At 45.0% G+C, this 18,179-nt stretch overlaps 1 protein-coding gene across 4 annotated transcripts; it reads left to right on the plus strand.

Annotated features, from left to right (window-relative positions):
• Positions 1-9,739: 9,739 nt before the first annotated feature.
• On the plus strand, positions 9,740-17,854 carry cracdla (cracd like a). Of its 4 annotated transcripts, XM_021578787.2 has the most exons (12): positions 9,740-9,819; positions 10,133-10,282; positions 11,794-11,864; positions 12,201-12,327; positions 12,449-12,581; positions 12,769-12,933; positions 13,150-13,218; positions 13,319-13,555; positions 13,894-15,166; positions 15,488-16,599; positions 16,687-16,807; positions 16,960-17,854. In XM_021578787.2, exons 3-12 carry the CDS (start codon positions 11,813-11,815, stop codon positions 17,163-17,165), a joined length of 3,495 nt encoding a protein of 1,164 aa, XP_021434462.1. In that variant the 5' UTR covers positions 9,740-9,819; positions 10,133-10,282; positions 11,794-11,812; the 3' UTR covers positions 17,166-17,854. The 4 variants fall into 4 exon arrangements, with proteins under 4 accessions (XP_021434462.1, XP_036814502.1, XP_021434463.1 ...); XM_036958607.1 differs by lacking the exon at positions 9,740-9,819 and having other exon boundaries at positions 9,921-10,282; XM_021578788.2 differs by lacking the exons at positions 9,740-9,819; positions 10,133-10,282 and adding an exon at positions 10,294-11,626.
• Positions 17,855-18,179: the final 325 nt, after the last annotated feature.

The raw sequence follows: 18,179 nt of genomic DNA on the forward strand, positions 1-18,179 counted from the left end.
ATATAAATGCAAATAGGTTTTTAAAAAAAACACTGTATATCACAAACTGAATTACTTTATCCCATTCAAATAGGGTACCGAGTAATCCTCTACAGATAAATTACCTTCTCGTGTTTCATGAGCTTGACATTACCTACCATATGGCCAACATTCATCAAGGTGAACTGAACTGACTGAACAGTCTAGACATTGGTCTCCATTTCCAAATGCTCTATTTAAAATGTGAAGGTATAATGAGCAATGACAATAATTAGAGTTCTAGTACAAATAGACTACATAGATCATTACTAAATGTAATACATTTCATATGTCCAGTGAATAAGGAAAGTATTCAGGCCCCTTGACTTTTTCCACATTTTGTTACATTAAAGCCTTCTTAAATTGATTAAAATATTTACCCCCCTCATAAATCTACACACAATATCCCATAATGAAGCAAAAACAACTTTTTAGACATTTTTGCAAATGTATTCAAATAAAAAAACGGAAATATCTTACTTACATGCTGTACCAGTCAAAAGTTGGGACACACCTACTCATTCAAGGGTTTCTCTTTATGACAAGGCGGTTGGAACCAAAAATCTCAAATTTGGACTCATCAGACCAAAGGACAGATTTACACCAGTCTAATGTCCATTGCTCGTGTTTCTTGGCCCAAGCAAGTCTCTTATTCTTATTGGTGTCCTTTAGTTGTGGTTTCTTTGCAGCAATTCGACCATGAAGGCCTGATTCACGCAGTCTCCTCTGAACAGTTGATGTTGAGATGTGTCTGTTACTTGAACTCTGTAAAGCATTTATTTGGCCTGCAATCTGAGGTGCAACCCAAATAACTCTTATGAACTTATCCTCAGCAGCAGCAGAGGTAACTCTGGGTCTTCCTTTCCTGTGGCGGTCCTCATGAGAGACAGTTTCATCATAGTGCATGAGGGTTTTTGCGACTGCACTTGAAGTAACTTTCAATGTTCTTGAAATTCTCCGGATTGACTGACCTTCATATCTTAAAGTAATGATGGACTGTCATTTCCCTTTGTTTATTTGAGCTGTTCTTGCCATAATATGGACTTGGTCTTTTACCAAATAGGGCTATCTTCTGTATACCAACCCTACCTTGTCACAACACAAATTATTGGCTCAAACACATTATGAAGGAAAGAAATTCCACAAATGACATTTTAACAAGGCACACCTGTTAATTGAAATGCATTCCAGGTGAACACCTCTTGAAGCTGGTTGAGAGAATGCAAAGCTGTCATCAAGGCAAAGGGTGGCTACTTTGAAGAATATCAAATATAAACATATTTAGATTTGTTTAACACTGTTTTGGTTACTACATGATGCCAAATGTGTTATTTCACAGTTTTGATGTCTTCGCTATTATTCTACAATGTAGTAAATAGTAAAAAATAAAGAAAAACCCTGGAATGAGTAGGTGTGTCCAAGCATTTGACTGGTACTGTGTGTGATGGGATGTATTGACATTTGTGGATAGAATGTGTAGTATATACAATGAGCCAGTCATAGCAGATGTAACAAATGTCATCAAGCTTTCATGGCTGGGATAAGTTATTTCCTCTTATGGCGCACAGCTTCAGGATAGTTTCGTTAAGAAAGATGTACTTTCCTCTTAAGATCTTTGCTCTTTCCAGAACAGAACAGGTCCCATGTTTCATGAGCTGAAATAAAATAATTTTTCCATACACACAAAAAGCTTATTTATCTCAAATGTTGTGCACCAATTTGCGTACATCCCTGTTAGTGAGCATTTCTCCTTTGCCAGTATAATCCATCCACCTGACAGGTGTGGCATGTCAAGAAGATGATTAAACAGCCTGATCATTACACAGGTGCACCTTGTGCTGGGGACAATTATAAGGCACTCAGTTTTGTCAAACAACACAATGCCACAGTTGTCTCAAGTTTGAGGGAGCATGTAATTGGCATGCTGACTGCAGGAATGTCCACCAAAGCTGTTGCCAGATAATTGAATGTTAATTTCTCTACCATAACGTTGTTTTAGAGAATTTGGTAGTACGTCCAACCGGCCTCACAACAGCAGACCAAGTGTAACCAAGCCAGCCCAGGACCTCCACATCCGGCTTCTTCACCTGTGGGATGATATGAGACCAGCCATCCGGACAGCTGAGAAACTGTGGGTTTGCACAACCAAATAATGTCTGCACCAACTGTCAGAAACCGTCTCAGGGAAGTTCATCTGCGTGCTGGTCGTCCTCACCAGGGTCTTGACCTGACTGCAGTTTGACGTTGTAACCGACATAAGTGAGCAAATGCTCACCTTTGATGGCCACTGGCACCCTGGAGAAGTGTGCTCTTCATGGATGAATCCGGCATTCAACTGTACCGGGCAGATGGTAGACAGTCTGCATGGCCAGGATCTGCACACAATTCCTGGAAGCTGAAAATGTCCCAGTTCTTCCATGGCCTGCATACTCATCAGACATGTCACCTATTGAGCATGTCTGGGATGCTCTGAATCTAAGTGTACAACATCATATTCCAGTTCTCGCCAATATCCAGCAACTTCACACAGCCATTGAAGAGGAGTGGGACAACATTCCACAGGACACAATCAACAGCCTGATGAACTGCGAAGGAGATGTTGTGCTGCATGAGGCAAATGGTGACCACACCAGATACTGACAGGTTTTCTGATCCACGCCCATACATTTTCTTTTAAAGGTATCTGTGACAAACAAATGCATATCTGTATTTCCAGTCATGTGAAATCCATAGACCAGGGCCTAATTCATTTATTTCTATTAACTGATTTCCTTATTGTTGCAGGTCGCGTTTATATTTTTGTTCAGTGTAGTTCAACTAACACCAAATGACTGCAAAACGTAGTTAAACTAGTTGAACTACATGTACATGTTCACTACATCCCAACTCTGCCATTTTTCAACATTTTGTTACGTTACAGCCTTATTCTATAATGGATTAAGTAAAAGAAAATCCTCATCAATCTACACACAATACCCCATGCTACCGTTCAAAAGTTTGGGGTCACCTTGAAATGTCCTTGTTTTTGAAAGAAAAGCAAAAAAAATGGGCAATTAAAATAACATCAAATTGATCAGAAATACAGTGTAGACATTGTTAATGTTGTAAATGACTACTGTAGCAGGAAACGGCTGATTTTTTTATGGAATATCTACATAGGCATACAGAGGCCCATTAACAGCAAGCATCACTCCTGTGTTCCAATGGCATGTTGTGTTAGCTAATCCAAGTTTATCATTTTAAAAGGCTAATTGAATATTAAAAAACCCTTTTGCAATTATGTTAGCACAGCTGAAAACTGTTGTTTGATTAAAGAAGCAATAAAACTGGCCTTCTTGAGACTAGTTGAGTATCTAGAGCATCAGCATTTGTAGGTTTGATTACAGGCTCAAAATGGCCAGAAACAAATAACTTTCTTCTGAAACTCGTCAATCTAATCTTGTTCTGTGAAATTAAGGCTATTCCATGCGAGAAATTGCCAAGAAACTGAAGATCTCGTACAACGCTGTGGACTTAATATTTTCTTTTTATTGGCCAGTCTGAGATATGGCTTTTTCTTTGCACCTCCGCCTAGAAGGCCAGCATCCCGGAGTTTCCTCTTCACTGTTGACGTTGAGACTAGCCTTCATTTCTCAGGACAAGAATAGACTGATGAGATTCAGAAGAAAGGACTTTGTTTCTAGCCATTTTGAGCCATTTCGAACCCACAAATGCTGATGCTCCAGATACTCAACTAGTGTCACGTTCTGACCATAATTCTTTTGTGTTTTCTTTGTTTTAGTGTTGGTCAGGACGTGAGCTGAGTGGGCATTCTATGTTGTGTGTCTAGTTTTCCCATTTCTATGTTTGGCCTGATATGGTTCTCAATCAGTCATTGAGTCTGATTGGGAACCATATTTAGGTAGCCTGTTTTGTGTTGGGTTTTGTGGGTGGTTGTCTTCTGTCTTTGTGTCTATGCACCAGATGGGACTGTTTCGGTTTTTCACATTTGTTGTTTTGGTATTTTGTAGTGTTCACGTTTATTGTCCTTATTTAACATGTTGAACACTAACCACACTGCGCTTTGGTCCGATCCTTCATCCACAGAAGAAAGCCGTTACAACTAGTATGAAGGAGGCCAATTTTATTGCTTCTTTAATTAGCACAACAGTTTTCAGCTGTGCTAACATAATTGCAAAAGGGTTTTTTAATATTCAATTAGCCTTTTAAAATGATAAACTTGGATGAACTACAACGTGCCATTGGAACACAGGATTGACGGTTGCTGATAATGGCTCTTTGTATGCCTGTGTAAATTTTACATTAAAAATCATTTGTTTCCAACTACAATAGTCATTTACAAAATTAACAATGTCTACACTGTATTTCTGATCAATTTGATGTTACTTTAATGGATAAAAAATTGGCTTTTCTTTCAAAAACAAGGAAAATTCTAGGTGACCCCAAACTTTTGAAAGGCAGTGTATAAAATGTTTTAATATAACGTGTTAATTTAGGTATTCAGACCCTGTTATGAGACTCGAAACTGAGCTCAGATGGATCCTGTTTCCATTGATTATCCTTGAGACGTTTCTACAACTTGACTGGAGTGCACCTGTGGTAAATTCAATTGACTGGACATGATTTGGAAAGGCACACATCTGTCTATATAAAGTCCCACAGTTGACAGTGCATGTCAGAGCAAAAACCAAGCCATGAGCTCGAAGGAATTGTCCGTAAAGCCCAGAGACAGGATTGTGTGGAGGCACAGATCTGGGGAAGGGTACCAAAAAAATGTGTGTAGCATTGAAGGTCCCCAAGAACAGTGGCCTCCATAATTCTTAAATGAAAGAAATTTGGAACCACCAAGGTTCTTCGTAGAGCTGGCCGCCCTGACAAACTGAGCAATCGGGGGAGAAGGGCCTGTGGGAGGTGATGGTCACTCTGACAGATCTCCGAGTTCCTCTATGGAGATGGGATAACCTTCCAAAAGGACAACCAGCTCTGCAGCACTCCACCAATCAGGCCTTTATTGTAGAGTGGCCAGCCAGAAGCAACTCCTCAGTAAAAGGCACATGACAGCCCACTTGGAGTTTGCCAAAAGGCACCTAAAGGACTCTCAGAGCAAGAGAAACAACATTCTCTGGTCTGATGAAACTAAGATGAAACGAGACACGTTCTGTCTCCTAGAGATGAACGTACTTTGGTGCGAAAGTGCAAATCAATCCCAGAACAACAGCAAAGGTCCTGGTGAAGATGCTGGAGGAAACAGGTACAAAAGTATCTATATCTGTCACGCCCTGACCTTAGAGAGCCTTTTTTATGTCTCTTTTTGGTTTGGTCAGAGTGCGATTTGGGTGATTTGTGTTTCTATGTGTTGGCCGGGTATGGTTCTCAATCAGGGACAGCTGTCTATCATTGTCTCTGATTGGGAATCATACTTAGGTAGCCCTTTTCCCCTACTTTTAGTGTGAGTAGTTAACTTTGTTTGTGGCCCTGTAAGCTTCACGGTTGTTTCTTTAGTTTGTTGTTAAGTTGGTGACATTTTAAAATAAAAAACTAAAATGTACGCTCACCACGCTGCACTTTGGTCCACTTATTCCTTCCAGGAAGACGGCCGTGACAGAACTACCCACCCCCAAAAGATCAAGCAGCGTGCGCCAACCCGGGAGGACGAGCTGGACCGGGGAGGAGAGAATGGCAGGGGACAAGACCCGGTCACGGAAGCCCGAGACGCAGCTCCCAAAATGTTTTTTTTGGGGGGGGCACACGGGGAGATTGGCGGAGTTGGAGTTTAGACCTGAGCCAATTCCCCGTGTTTACCGTGGGGAGCATGTGACTGGTCAGGCACCGTGTTATGGGATGATGCGCAGGGTGTCTCGAGTGAGCATTCACAGGCCGGTGTGCTCTGTGCCAGCATCCCGCATTTGCCAGGTGGAAGTGGGCATCCAGCCAAAACGGGTTGTGCAGGCTCTGCGCTCGAGACCTCCAGTGCGCCTTCAAGGCCCAGTGTATCCGATGACCGCCCCATGCACTGGTGAGTCCTGTGCCTGCTCCCAGAGCCAGGCCTCCTGTGTGTTTCTCCAGTCCAGTGATGATCCATGGCATGAAGCCTCCAGTGATGATCCATGGCATGAAGCCTCCAGTGATGATCCATGGCACGAAGCCTCCAGTGATGATCCATGGCACGAAGCCTACAGTGATGATCCATGGCACGAAGCCTCCAGTGATGATCCATGGCAAGAAGCCTCCAGTGATGATCCATGGCAAAAAGACTCCAGTGATGATCCATGGCAAAAAGACTCCAGTGATGATCCATGGCAAGAAGCCTCCACTGATGATCCATGGCACGAAGCCTCCAGTGAGGATCCATGGCACGAAGCCTCCAGTGATGATCCATGGCACGAAGCCTCCAGTGAGGATCCATGACACGAAGCCTCCAGTGATGATCCATGGCACGAAGCCTCCAGTGATGATCCATGGCACGAAGCCTCCAGTGAGGATCCATGGCACGAAGCCTCCAGTGAGGATCCATGGCACGAAGCCTCCAGCGACGGCCTCCAGTCTGGAGCCTCCAGCGATGGCCTCCAGTCGGGAGTTTCCAACGGGGGTGCCCAGTCCGAGGCCCGCAGTGAGGGTCCCCAGTTCGGGGCCCGCAGTGAGGGTGCCCAGTTCGGGGCCCGCAGAGAGGGTCCCCAGTCCGGCTGTGACAATATCCACAGTAAACCAAGTCCGACATAGCATACATATGTTATATGCTATACCGACATAGCATACATATGTTATATGCTATACCGACATAACATACATATGTTATATGCTATACCGACATAACATACATATGTTATATGCTATACCGACATAACATACATATGTTATATGCTATACCGACATAACATGAAAGGCCACTCAGCAAGGAAGAAAAAACACCATAAAAAAAGCCAGACCAAGGTTTGCAACTGCACATGGGGACAAAGATTGTACTTTTTGGAGAAATGTGAGGGACTGGTGCACTTCACAAAATAGATGGCATCAAGCTTGGTTGCAAATGGCTCTTCCAAATGGACAATGACCCCAAGCATACTTCCAAAGTTGAGGCAAAATGGCTTAAGGACAACAAAGTCAAGGTATTGGAGTGGCCATCACAAAGCCCTGACCTCAATCATATAGAAAATTTGTGGGCAGAACTGAAAAAGCATGTGCGAGCAAGGAGGCCTACAAACCTGACTCAGTTACACCAGCTCTGTCAGGAGGAATGGGCCAAAATTCACCCAACTTAATGTGGGAAGCTTGTGGAAGGCTACCCAAAACATTTGACCCAAGTGAAACAATTTAAAGGCAATGCTACTGAATGCTAATTGAGTGTATGTAAACTTCTGACCCACTGGGAAAGTGATGAAAGAAATTAAATCTGAAATAAATCATTCTCTCTACTATTATTCTGATATTTCACATTCTTAAAATAAAGTGGTGATCCTAACTGACCTAAGACAGGGAATGTTTACTAGGATTAAATGTCAGGAATTGTGATAAACTGAGTACAAATGTATTTGGCTAAGGTGTATGTAAACTTCCGACTAGGAGCTAGGAACACAAACATTTTCGCTACACCCGCAATAACATCTGGTAAATATGTTTATGCTAATATTTTGGGGGATTTGATTTTGATTGGATTGATGTGCTATCAGGTGAATGCATAACATGTTTATCTCGCAATACCATAAGCAAGTGAAGATTAGTCTAGTGCTGTAGGTTGGTTATCTCTGAATGCAGTAGGTAATCATTGTCATGTCCGTCAGTTCAGTTTTCATGGCCCTGGTGTGACATGGTGCTATCTAGTTGTGTTGCGTGGCCGACTTTGAGTCATTCTCAAATTCATTAGAGAATCATTTTTTGATTCTAAATACCAAATCTGGAGTCAATCTGGTTAATGGTTCTTGAAGAGAAGATTGTAAAGTATTTTTATCGTTAGCATATGTGCTAAAGTGCATCTATAGGTACGGGGCGGACATATTTGAATGCAGCAACTTTTTATTCTCAAAACCATTCAAGAATGCTGAAATGAGTCTAAATACAAAATCTGTAGTGAATCTGACGTATGGTTCATGAGGAGAAGATGATTTCAGATGATTATGAGCAGTAGCATTACATATGCAAAGAATGAGTTGCTAATAGCTTGTTTTTTGAGATATCAATACCAAATTCGGTGTGGTTAATCTTATGGACATCCATGATAGTGTTGACAAGTGCCAAGTTGATAGGCCACTGTAGAGTGGATTTACAGTGGTATAAATAGACATGTAGAATCAGATTTTTGATTTGTCAATAACTCAGCCATCTGATCAATCCCTTATATTTTCTTAAACTAAGTTAAGACATGTATCATGTGCCCACATTCCACATTTGGTGTCATTTGGTCCTGTGGTTCATGTAAAGAAGTATTTTTTAGCTTTGAATACATCACTGTTATTTTCTCAAACTCTTTAGAGACTATTGTGATGAGTCCAAACTGAATCTGACTTTTAGTCCATGAGAAGAAGTTTGTTATGATCATTTTAAGCGTTAGCTTTACATAGTCAAAATAGTGAATGCTTAATAGTTTCCTTATTGTTTAAGATATCAATGCCAAACGTAACATGGTTCATCGTGGTAATGTCGTTGATGACCCTAACATGTTTCAAGTTGATAAGCCATTGTGGAGAGGATTTACAAAGGATTTCAATGTACACGTAAATTAAACTAAGTTAAGAGATGTACCATGGGACTACTGTACATACTGAATTTTATCGTTAGCATATGAGTTTAAATGTATTTGGCTAAGGTGTATGTAAACTTCCGACTTCAACTGTACATACAACGTTTCAAGTCTCTAGGTCAAACAGTGTGGCGGATATGAGGGTTTAAGTGAGACACCTTATAACAGTGCCACCTATAGGCCAATTGGTGCCATTATCTTTTACTACATGTTTTACTCATGGCCTCAAGTTTCTGTGCGCCAAATTAGAAAAACATAGGGCTGAGGGACCATAGGGCTGAGGGAACATAGGGCTGAGGGACCATAGGGCTGAGGGAACATAGGGCTGAGGGACCATAGGGTTGAGGGAACATAGGGCTGGGGGACCATAGGGCTGAGGGACCATAGGGCTGAGGGAACATAGGGCTGAGGGAACATAGGGCTGGGGGACCATAGGGCTGAGGGAACATAGGTTGGGAAACATAGGGCTGAGCCCCTCTTCTCTCCTCCCAACACAGTGGCTTGGCCACAACACTGATATGGACTGTGCTTACTGTAACTGTAAATAACTAAACTGTTTTATCACGTCTGAAAGATCATGCATGCAAAAGCTCTGAGCGATTGACGCGTGGACATGCAAATCCCCAGCGCCTCTATGTGTTGTCCTAGCTATGACAACAGTTCCAGTAGGTTAAATCTCCTACAGTCTCAATTGGAGTTCATTTTAAATTGACGCACCTGTAGAAGTTAAGTCAATAACCCTTGGCAAATGAAGTGGAAAAGTATGGGCTCCAGGTGTTGATGACGCTAGCCCAAGGAGGGAACTTTAAACTCAGCTGAAAGCTTCTCATTGTTAACTGTTAACAGCGCAGGGCTTCACACACTTGTTGTTTACATTTGTAAATACACACACACACACACACACACACACACTCTATCTTTCTTCAAATCACACCCCTGTGTCTGTCTATGGTTGGCCCAGCCCACCCCAGTGCATTGTGGTCTTGTGGTGGTAATGTGTAAATGTACTATTTCCAACTGCAGCTTTATTTTTTTCTCTCTCTCCTCATTTCTGGGCCTAAAATCAGGTTAGTGTTTCATAAGGAGCTTAGCGCAGTGGGCCACAGTGTGCTACTAATGTAATAGTCTCTGGCATCTCTCTTGCTCTCTCGGTCTCTCTCTCTCTCTCTCTCTCTCTCTCTCTCTCTCTCCTTCATTCTCTCTCTCCGCTCTGCCCTCTTGTCTCCCTGTCTGCATATGCTGCCCCCGGCATAGCTTGACCTTCTCTGTCCCTGCCTTTCTCTCTGTCCTTATTCTCTCTCTGTCTCTCTCTCTCTCTTTTACTTGCTCTCTCCTTTCACTCCGTCCTTCTTCTCAGTCTCTCCCTCCCTCTATCTGCAGGTGTGGAGGACCGCAGCCTGAGGCTTTAAAGAAGGACAAAGCCTCTGCTGAGAGTGAGGACACAACGCCGTTGGAGAGAGTAGAGGAGAGAAGGAAAAGGAGGAGAGGGAGGGATAGCTACTGTGCAGTAAGGGAGTCTGGTAGAACTGGGTAAGTAAACACAGGAATGTTAGTCCCTGGGGAGATTTGGTTTAACAATGTAGCATTCTTTCAAGGATAAGTACTTTTAGATAGAGGTGCATTATTAAATGCACTTATATTTGAGAATGGGCTTATGCTGCCCCAGCAAATTGACTTTGGCTTTACCGTGTCTAATTGCCAAGGTACAGCATGTGTACAGTGTACAGAATGCAGTACATGATGTACATCACGTGTTCAAATACTAGCCTATATTCTTGTGTGTGTGTGTGCACGACTGTGCGTGAGTCTGTGTCTGTGTGCTTGTATGATCAATGCATCTCAGCTAAGTTTTGTGTCGATGGGTCTGGGACGTTGAAAGTTGGTGATTCGTCTACTGTTGTGGAATTGTGGGGCTGTGAAATCCTAGGGATCTCTATGTAATGTCAATAATCCTGCAGATTATCTTTATTTTCTGGTGCTGCTTTCCTTGGGCTCATTAGACGTCTCTCTGAGGATCTGTATGGTTTCTTTTGACCGTATTCCTCAGGGGCCTTGTGGTATAGCGAGTTGTTCCACTTTTGAATCAAACTCCATTTTACACAGTGCATGCAGGCAGCAGCTGTTACATTGGCGGTCTGTGAAAATATTGAATATCAACCTATTCTCTAAAGCATATTAAGTGTTATATTTGGGACATGGCCTCCCCTCCTTTGACTATGAAACAGTAGTGTTTTTCAACTCGACCCATAGATCAACTGAGCTCATGAAGACTCCCTGAGTCTCAATGGGGACTCAGGAGCAGTTTGAACTTTGCATGTTGCACCATAGGTTCATGCTGTCTGTCTTATCAGCCTCTGGCCATCAACCAGCAGCTCGCACTGTGTAGACTTCAGTACTTCACTAGAGAGCCAGGTTATAGGCCTCTAATACCAACAGAGAGGGTGTGTTACCTGGGTCATCACAGAGTGTACTGCACTGACACGTGTGTCTGTCTGCGTGTGTGTGTGTGTTTGCATTTGTACATGTGGTGGGTTTTGTGTGTGTGTGTGTGTGTGTGTGTGTGCACCTGTGTGTGTTAACTTAATAGATTTTTCCATCCCCGTCTATTAGAGTTCCATTAATCATGTGTCCATCTGCTATACGTTATAAACAGTGATTCATCCAGGTATGGAGAAGTGGAGTGTGTTCTCTCTCACCCCACCTTCCTGACTAGCTGAAGGTAAAGTCTAAGTGCCAATAAACCTTTGCGCTCAGGTGGAGTGAGAGATAGTGTCCTGTTTGGGTGTGTTTTATCAGACTCATACATGTGCAGCATAGAAGTGTGTTCGCAGAGACCATGGCTAGAGAGTACCGAGTCTGAGAATTCACTCCATGGTAGAAAGGACATTCTGTGTGTCACAACATCTCCGCGTCGCTCTTTCTTCTCTGACTGCTGGCTTCTCTGGCTATCTCTGCTTCCATTTGTTGGTCTGTCTGTCTCTCTGTTTCCTTGTTGTCTCTATTGATCCCTGTCTCTCTCTCTATATATATTTATCCTGCAGTTGTTGAAAGGAAAGAGCAATGGAGTCTTTTGCAGGAGATGCGGAGGGCAGCGCTGATGACCTTACAGGAGGTGAGGCACTGGAAAACTTGGATAATGTTCAGAAAGCATGTAAAAGCTCAGTTAGTGTACATGTGTATCTATCTCTGTTATAAACATACATTAGAGTGGGTTAGACTGAGTATGTGTGTAGGAGTGTGAGTAGAGTGTATCTAACTAGGCACATGTTAGTGTGTGTGAGAGTGTGTCTGTATCTGTTACGTTATCTGTATTAGAGTGGGCGAGTCAGAGTGTGTGTCTGCATGAGTGTAGACAGTGTGTCTGTATCTGTAGCGGTTAAAGCATGGATGAGTATCAATAAGAATGCATTTGTATGCGTGCATCATGACCAAGGCCTGTATCCTCCAGGAAAGAGGAAGTCCAAGCTGAAGACCCTGAAGAAACGTCTGTTTGGGAGATCCAAGAGAGAGACCCAACTCAGCCAGTCTGCTGGTGATGTCACTGAGGCGGAGGGGCTAGGCTCAGCTGAGCATCTGTAAGTGTGTGTGTGTGTGTGTGTGTGTGTGCGTGCGCGCGTGCGTGCGTGTGTGTATATTTATAAATGTATGATTGATTCCATGACATTCATATCCCCTCCTCCCTCTGTCCTCTACCAGGTGTTCAGGCGTGTTGGGATCACGGGCGTTGTCACATGACAGTATCTTCTTGGCCGACCAGGATCTGTCTAGTCCGGAGCAGCCCAGGGTTCTATCCCAGGAGAACGTCCAAGGCAGGATCAAAGAACTCCAGGTGAGTCTTCATTCCGTGGTGTACCCTGGATCTAGAAACATACATGTGCATTTAAAGGCCCAACCCCCATTCAAAAGGAATCCCACACCTCATGAACCTTCGTATTTCTGTGTAAATCAGGAATTGACATCAATGGGTTACCAAGCAGATCTCAAGGTAGGTTTCTATATTATTTCTGATTGGCCAGATGAAGCTCCAGCAGCAGAACATGCGTCTAGGCCGGTCCCCAATGGTCCTGCCAATCAAACGTCCAGAGGACCTGGGGGGCAGCTCAGAGGACGATGGTCTGCCCCACAGCCCTCCCGAAATCTCCATGGGCGACCACAGACACCCCCGGGGGGCATCTTACAAGGTGAGACTTTGTGCACCGCATCCTCAGGTACTGTCGCCATACTCTCTCCAACCTCCACCCTCAACCTCCTCCTCCATAAAACCCTCCATACCTCCATTTTCTCTCGATGAGTCGGTATGTAACTGTATGTTTGCATTCCAGCAGTGCCAATAGTTGAACTTTGCATTCCTCATCAGCCATTGTGTGTCAACCAAACCCTTCCCCATTCCTCCACAGTTCCCTGCCCCTCCCAGGCACCATAGCTCTCTGAGTTTAGCAGGAACAGGAAGTGAGGAGGAAGAGCAGGTAATACCGATTCCTGTTTGCGGGTCAGTCACTATATCACTTGATATCAACTATGAGTCGTTATAAATCCAAATCTTTATTCTGTTTTCTTTGTTCATAGGCCACCTCCCAACCCTTGTCCCATCCCCTCTCTCCCATGATCAAACCTCCTCTTACCAACTTCGTGCACCCCACCCCATCTGCCCCCCTCTCTGCCTTCTCCCCTGCCTCTCCTGCCTTGGATTTCAGCACCCCAGCCCAGTTCACCCCCTCCTTGGATAACTCTGCCGCCCGCCACCGTATGTCCATCAAGCCCAGGAACCAGAGGGCCAGTGCCAAGAACAAAAGGCTGACCATGGTAAGTTCTGCCTGGGCATACCAACTACACATGGGGCCCTTGCCTCTGGAACTCACACAGAGGAAGGCTCAGGAAAGATCAAAATACTGGATACACTATTGCTCGATGATCTGTCTGTCTGTCTGTCTGTCTGTCTGTCTGTCTGTCTGTCTGTCTGTCTGTCTGTCTGTCTGTCTGTCTGTCTGTCTGTCTGTCTGTCTGTCTGTCTGTCTGTCTGTCTGTCTGTCTCTCTCTCTCTCTCTCTCTCTCTCTCTCTCTCTCTCTCTCTCTCTCTCTCTCTCTCTCTCTCTCTCTCTCTCTCTCTCTCTCTCTCTCTCTCTCTCTCTCTCTCTTTTCAGACTGAATCGAGACCACGCTCAGAGAGTCTTAACAACTTTGACCGGCCCTTGACAGAGGAGGAAGAGGACGGGCCTGCTATTACTGGGGGTAAAACACGTTTACGTTCTCACTCTACCCAGATCCAAAAGTTGGAGGGGTTGACCACCCCCACTGCACCCCCAGAGCTGACACCCCTTAAGTCTGGTCCCACAGAGGCTGAGGGGTTCCCAAAAACCTCCACCTCCACCCCAACCCTCCCCTGCAAGCCCTCTCCACAGGAGCAGCCGCATCCTGGGGTTGCTCTGAGACCAGTGGAAATTGTGCCAGGCAAACAGCCACAGTCCTCCTCTGTGACCACAGTACAGGACCTGAGATACACTCCACAACAGCAGACCCTGAAACTGTCCCTGGGAGACCCCAAGCCCTCAGCCCCATCCCAAACCAAGAGGGACATCCTGAGCAAGAGTGGTGTGAAAGATTCAACCCCCAGCACCGAGGGTAGCACCAAAGAAAACCCAGTCCCGGCCGCCCAGCCCGCAGTTAGCCTGAACAACGTCAGAACATCCTCTCTGAGGTGGAAGCCAGAGGCTGTGGCTGCTGGTCAGAGTACCACAGAGCCACCTGCTGGGCCGGAGGACGCAGGTCAGGCAGAGCCAAGGCCAGTCTCTGGATCCTTCCGCATCTCCATCAACTCTGCCAGGGAGCGGGAGAGACCCAGGATGGGAAGTGGTGGTTTCTTGGGAGTGGTGGAGCAGGCTGGGGCTGGGGCGAAGAGGGAGGGGAGGGAGAAGGGGACAGAGGTGAAGTTGATCTCCTCAAACGCCAGCCAGAGGGGGCAGGAGCAGCATGGGGGCAGGCAAGAGGGAGCCAAGCCCAAAGAAGAGGAGTTGACTGCTAGCGATATCGGGGAGAAAGTCTTGGAAGGGGAGGAGGTGGAGGAGGAGAGCAGGGAGGGTGTGGAGGAGGCAGTGGAAGCAAAGGAGGAGGCACAGGAAGAGGAGGAAGAGGGGAAATCAGCATTTGGCGTGAAGCTTCGCTCCACCTATCTCTCTCTGAAGGTCCGGGCGGAGTCAGCCACCAGCCAATCAGATCTCAAGATTAACCGTCAAAGTCAGGAGGTGGGTGCTCTCCCTCTTACCCCTTACACCCTTTCCTCAAAACCCACCGGGCTTGAGGGGCTACAGGACACCCCGCCAACCAACTCAATGCCCAAAAAGCTCCATACAAACACCTGGGATGCCCCAACAACACTGTCTTCACCCAGGGGGAGAGCCGGCTCCTTCAGAGAAGCAGGTGAGACTCCCTCTCTGAAAAGGCGGAATATTCAGCCATGTGGGTAAATAATGAACATAATATACAGTATTATTATCATGCATTTACTGGATAGGGATGTCAGTGCTGGACTTTGTCCCCAAGCTACACTTCTACAGAATATATCATCTCTATGTTATCAAGGGAGTTAACCAACGAAGGAGATATGCTACACTAGAATAAAAATGGCAGGTTACACCAGAATGATAAAGACTTATTCCTCTGAGGGAACATTGTGCTTGTTGTAACACCATGACAGTACTCTGTGTCATCATGTGAATGTGTCTAACCCCATGTCTACAGTAACCTCAGCCCAGCCTACCCCCTCACCTCCCACTAAAGAGGCCCAAACCACCCCAGCTATCCCTAAGGTGGTCCAAACCACCCCTGTCCCAGCCATGGAAGCCCACACTACCTCCTCAGCCACTCAGGACCCCACGACTGGCCCCCAGGCGCCCCCCAAGTCTACCGTATCCTGGATGAGCATGGCATGGGGGAAGACCAGGGGCCTCCAGCAGCTCTTCACCAGCAGTCTACCCAGAGAGTTCACTGGCATGCAGTCCCCAACTCAACCGCAATGTCAGACCACAACACAACCACAGACGTCGTCACTGGCTCAGATCATGACACAAACTCAGAGACAGAATGCAACACAACCACAGACACAGACGACAATGCCACCACAGGCTCAGACCGCAGCACAACCACAATCACAGACCCCAATGCAACCCCTGACTGCTAAACTACTGCAGTCACATAATTCAGCACAACCACCACAGACAGCAGCACAAACACCCACACAGACCACAAAACAACAGCAGACTGACAAAACACCACAGACACAGAACACAACACAACCAAAGACAGTGACTCAACCATCAACACAGAACACAAAACCATCAACACATGTGTCAAACCAAACCAACACTTGGGCAGCACAACCAACCACCGCCCCTCAACCGCTAGCACAATCTACCCTAAGTTCTGTGTCTCAGGTGACCTCACCGTCCAACATACGAGCAACCCAGCACACCCTGCGCTCCACTCCACAGACCCAAGCTCAAGCCACACTACAATCTGCCCCAATAGGTGCCACTTCCACTCAGCCCCTGGCCTCGTCTTCCCTCTCTTCAAGCCCAAGCTCCACACCCAGCCAGCCCCCCTGGATCACACGAGGTCACAACCCTACCCCTCAGCCCAAACCAGCCTTAGCCCCAACAACAAACCCAGCCCCAGTCCAAGCTACAGTCCCAGCACTAGGGAGAGGTGACAGGACCCTTGTCCTCCAGGGGAAGAGTGAGGAGGCGGCTGTGCCAACAGAGAAGTGGGTGGACCGGGACAGGCCAGGGACTGTGGGAGGGAGGGCAGCCTTTCTGGAGAAACGGGCGGAGTGGACTCCTCCTGCTGGGAGCAAGGTAACCACTTCATTCACACATCATCTGAGAACAGAGGTGTCAAACAAACAGAGTTTAATTTCACTCTCACTCTCCTCCCCCATACAGGTGGAGCTCAGGAGAACGAGGACCCCACCTGAGTCTCAGCCCACAGCTGAATCTGCTGCTCCTTCCAAAACGCCACCCACTCACAGAAACACTAAAGTTGCTAAACTTGATGGGAGGCCAGGTACAGAGATGTTAATGAAATAGGATAGGTTGAAAAAACGACTGAATTATATGTTATAGTTATAACATTCTATAAATGTTGCTACGGTTGTGCATAGTTAAGATCTTATTAATTTATATTGTCATTACCATCTCTATGTCTTCCTCTCTCAGAATCAAGCCCAACCAAAGTGGCAGGCAGGCATGCAGACAGAGAGCACAAATGGCTGAGAAAGAACATGGCAACGTCGTCATCTCCTTCATCATCACCTTCGTCATCATCCCCCCTGCAGACCATCTCTGACAGTGGGGGGCAGCCATCTTGGATGGAACTGGCCAAGAGGAAGTCAATGGCCTGGAATGACAAGACCATGGACTGATAGAATGAGAAAGAAAGAAAGAAAGAAAGAAAGAAAGAAAGAAAGAAAGAAAGAAAGAAAGAAAGAAAGAAAGAAAGAAAGAAAGATACGGAGAGAGATAGGGGGAGTTCCTTATTTAAATGCACTTATTGTTAGTTGCTATAGGCAAGAGTGTCTGCTAAAATGGCTCAATTGCAAGTTGTGAGAGTGGTAGAGACGGAGCAAGACAGAGGGAGAGAAACAGCAACAACAGTAGTGATGGGAATGTAGCGCGAGTGAAGGACAAAGTGAGATGTTGAGTTCATTGAAGTGGAATTGAATTGACCTTGGAAGCAAAAGCTATAGGTAAGCTGTAAAATCGCCTTCCCTTGAATGTACAGGCTTGCCTTGTTTGTGACATTTTTTTGTATTGTATGTTTGCGTATGGGATGACTATGATGTAGAATGGTTCACTATCTCTGAATTCTTTTTCTGTCTCTCTTGGTTTTGATCCAAACATATTTTTGTCCCAAACTCTGGGCTTATGTTAGAGATGGGGAAAATATTATTGATATATTGTTGGAATAACATTTGAATTATATCTCAGAAATAAATCATGTTTAAGATATTTATGAAAATAATAAATGCTTATGTATATGACTAAATGCCCCAGTGTTGTTCTAACTATTCATCTCTAATTGTTTATGATGAATAATAAAAATTCTAATGTTTTCTGTCATTTTATTTTTGCTGACCACACTAACAGAGCAGTTAAAGTATTTCATTTCAAAACTATTTGGGGTATATTCAAAGCAAATATACATCTTTAGAAAGCACCACTGAAATATTAATGCACAGAAATATAACATTTGCCAAAACAAATTTAAAGCAGCATGTATGACTCGTGTTCAATGTCTATTGCAAAATACCATAGAGCAGTAGGAAAGTAATAGTTCTGGCCTGAGAGAATTTCTCAATATAGAAAGGAGGGCAACGTTCACTCTATAATTCCTTGGCGTACCAGAGGGTGGCGCTGTGGCAATTCTCATCTACCAA

The sequence above is a fragment of the Oncorhynchus mykiss genome, chromosome 22 (genome assembly GCF_013265735.2).
Source record: "Oncorhynchus mykiss isolate Arlee chromosome 22, USDA_OmykA_1.1, whole genome shotgun sequence".
Lineage (NCBI taxonomy): Eukaryota > Metazoa > Chordata > Actinopteri > Salmoniformes > Salmonidae > Oncorhynchus > Oncorhynchus mykiss.